At 37.7% G+C, this 1,851-nt stretch overlaps 1 protein-coding gene across 1 annotated transcript; it reads right to left on the reverse strand.

Annotated features, from left to right (window-relative positions):
* Positions 1-488: 488 nt before the first annotated feature.
* Positions 489-1,382, reverse strand: LOC108471679 (uncharacterized). Its single transcript, XM_017773261.1, has one exon. It carries the CDS (start codon positions 1,380-1,382, stop codon positions 489-491), a length of 894 nt encoding a protein of 297 aa, XP_017628750.1.
* Between the last annotated feature and the right edge of the window lie 469 nt (positions 1,383-1,851).

Raw genomic sequence — 1,851 nt, forward strand, 5'->3', positions numbered from 1 at the left:
AGTTCCACCATGAACATTAATCTTTGCACGCGCAGTACTTAGGAATTGTTTCTCGAGTAGAATATCATAAGCATTTTTTGAGTGGTTGTCTTCTATATCGATGATGTAGAAGTCTACAGGAAAAATTAGTTCATTTACCTTTATGAGGACATCTTCCAGCACCCCTTCTGGATATACGCATAACCTATCTGCCAATTGAATAATCACCGCTGTTTCTTTCAAAGGACCTGTGTTTAGAATCTTAAAAATAGATAAAAGCATTACATTAATTGATGCTCCTAAATCACACATGGCTTTCTTTATGCCAATATTACCTATTTTTTAAGATATAGAAAACATACCTTGGTCTTTACACTTAGGCGGGATTTTCCTTTGTGGCACTGCAGAAACATTTTCTCCCAAATTTGCCCATTCATTTCCTTAGAGCTTCTTTTTGCCGCTACACAGTTCTTTGAAATTTTGTATAGCATGGAACTTGTTTAATTGTATCAAGTATAAGGAATATTAATTTCCACCTTTTGGAATGTCTTAAGGATTTCTTTTTCCTCTTGTTCCTTTTTAACTTGGGCGAACCTTCCAGGGTATGGAGAAGGTACAACAAATGGTTTCTGAGGCACTGGTCTAGTGGGAGCTGCTGGTTCAGCTTCCTGTTCAACATCGTGGTCACGACTCATGCTAAGCACTAGTTTTGACTCTTTCCTATCCTTTACGGTCACAGCACTTGCATTTGGACATTGATTCAGCTCAGTTTGAGATGGTAATTTTCCTTGGTTTTCCAAACATCTAAATGTAAGAGCTAACTTACTTATTTGATGATCCATTTCTGGGAGATGCGCTTTTGTCTTTTGTTGGAACTTTTCAATGCTAACGAATAAGAATTCTATTATGGTTTTGAGAGATGACTTTGGAGGTTGATATTGTTGAGGTAGGGGTGGTCTTGATTGATATTGTTGATTGTATTGAGGGTTCGATCCATAGCTTAGATTTGGGTGGTCCCTCCACCCTGCATTGTACATGTTCAAATATAGGTCATAACTTCTTTGAGGTGGCTCTTGGAAGTTCCCAACGACATCTACTTGTGCAGTTGTATCCTCAAGTAAAATCGAGTACGAGTCTGTACGATGATCAAGCTTAGCATAAGTCCCATAGAATTGAGTTGGGTTCGTCTTTCTTGCAAGCATATTTTTAACCACATTATTAAGTTCATCAATCTTATTTGCTATGGAAGGAGTACTTAGCTCATGAATCCTTTTCGTAGGTTCTATAGGTGGTCGATACTGTTGAGAATTTGCAGCTATAGTCGAAATTAATTCCCTAGCTCTTTGGGGAATCATGTTTACAAGAGCCCTTCCACTAGCAGTATCAATCATCTTCATTTCCATTGGGAGTAACGCCTCATAGAAATACTATAAGAGTGATTATTTAGATAGGCCATGTTGTGGGCAACTTGCGCACAACTTCTTGTATCGCTGCCAATATTTATAGAGTGATTCTGCTTCTTTTTGTTGAATTCCGACTATACTCCTTAATTCGGCTGCTTGAGCTGCTGGGAAGAACCTATCAAGAGGCAATCGAGACATATCAGTCCAAGTATTAACAAATCCCAGAGATAAATAAAACAACCATTCTCTAGCAAAGTCAGTTAATGAAAAAGGAAAAGCTTGTAGTTTTATTTGATCCTCGGTTACTCCTTCTAGTTTCATGCTTAGACAAACCATATGATACTCTTTTAGATGAGTATAGGGGTTCTCATTTTTCAAATTGCAAAAAGTAGGCAACAAATGTATTAATCCTAACTTTAACCCATACAGTGTTTCGCCTGCCAGATAAGTTATGCATAGCTATTGTTGT

This window comes from Gossypium arboreum, chromosome 8 (assembly GCF_025698485.1).
Source record: "Gossypium arboreum isolate Shixiya-1 chromosome 8, ASM2569848v2, whole genome shotgun sequence".
NCBI classification, from domain to species: Eukaryota; Viridiplantae; Streptophyta; class Magnoliopsida; order Malvales; family Malvaceae; genus Gossypium; species Gossypium arboreum.

Bases quoted from the DNA above. Each gene is read 5' to 3' on its own strand.
- LOC108471679 (XM_017773261.1), bottom strand. From the start codon at position 1,382: ATGGAAATGAAGATGATTGATACTGCTAGTGGAAGGGCTCTTGTAAAC.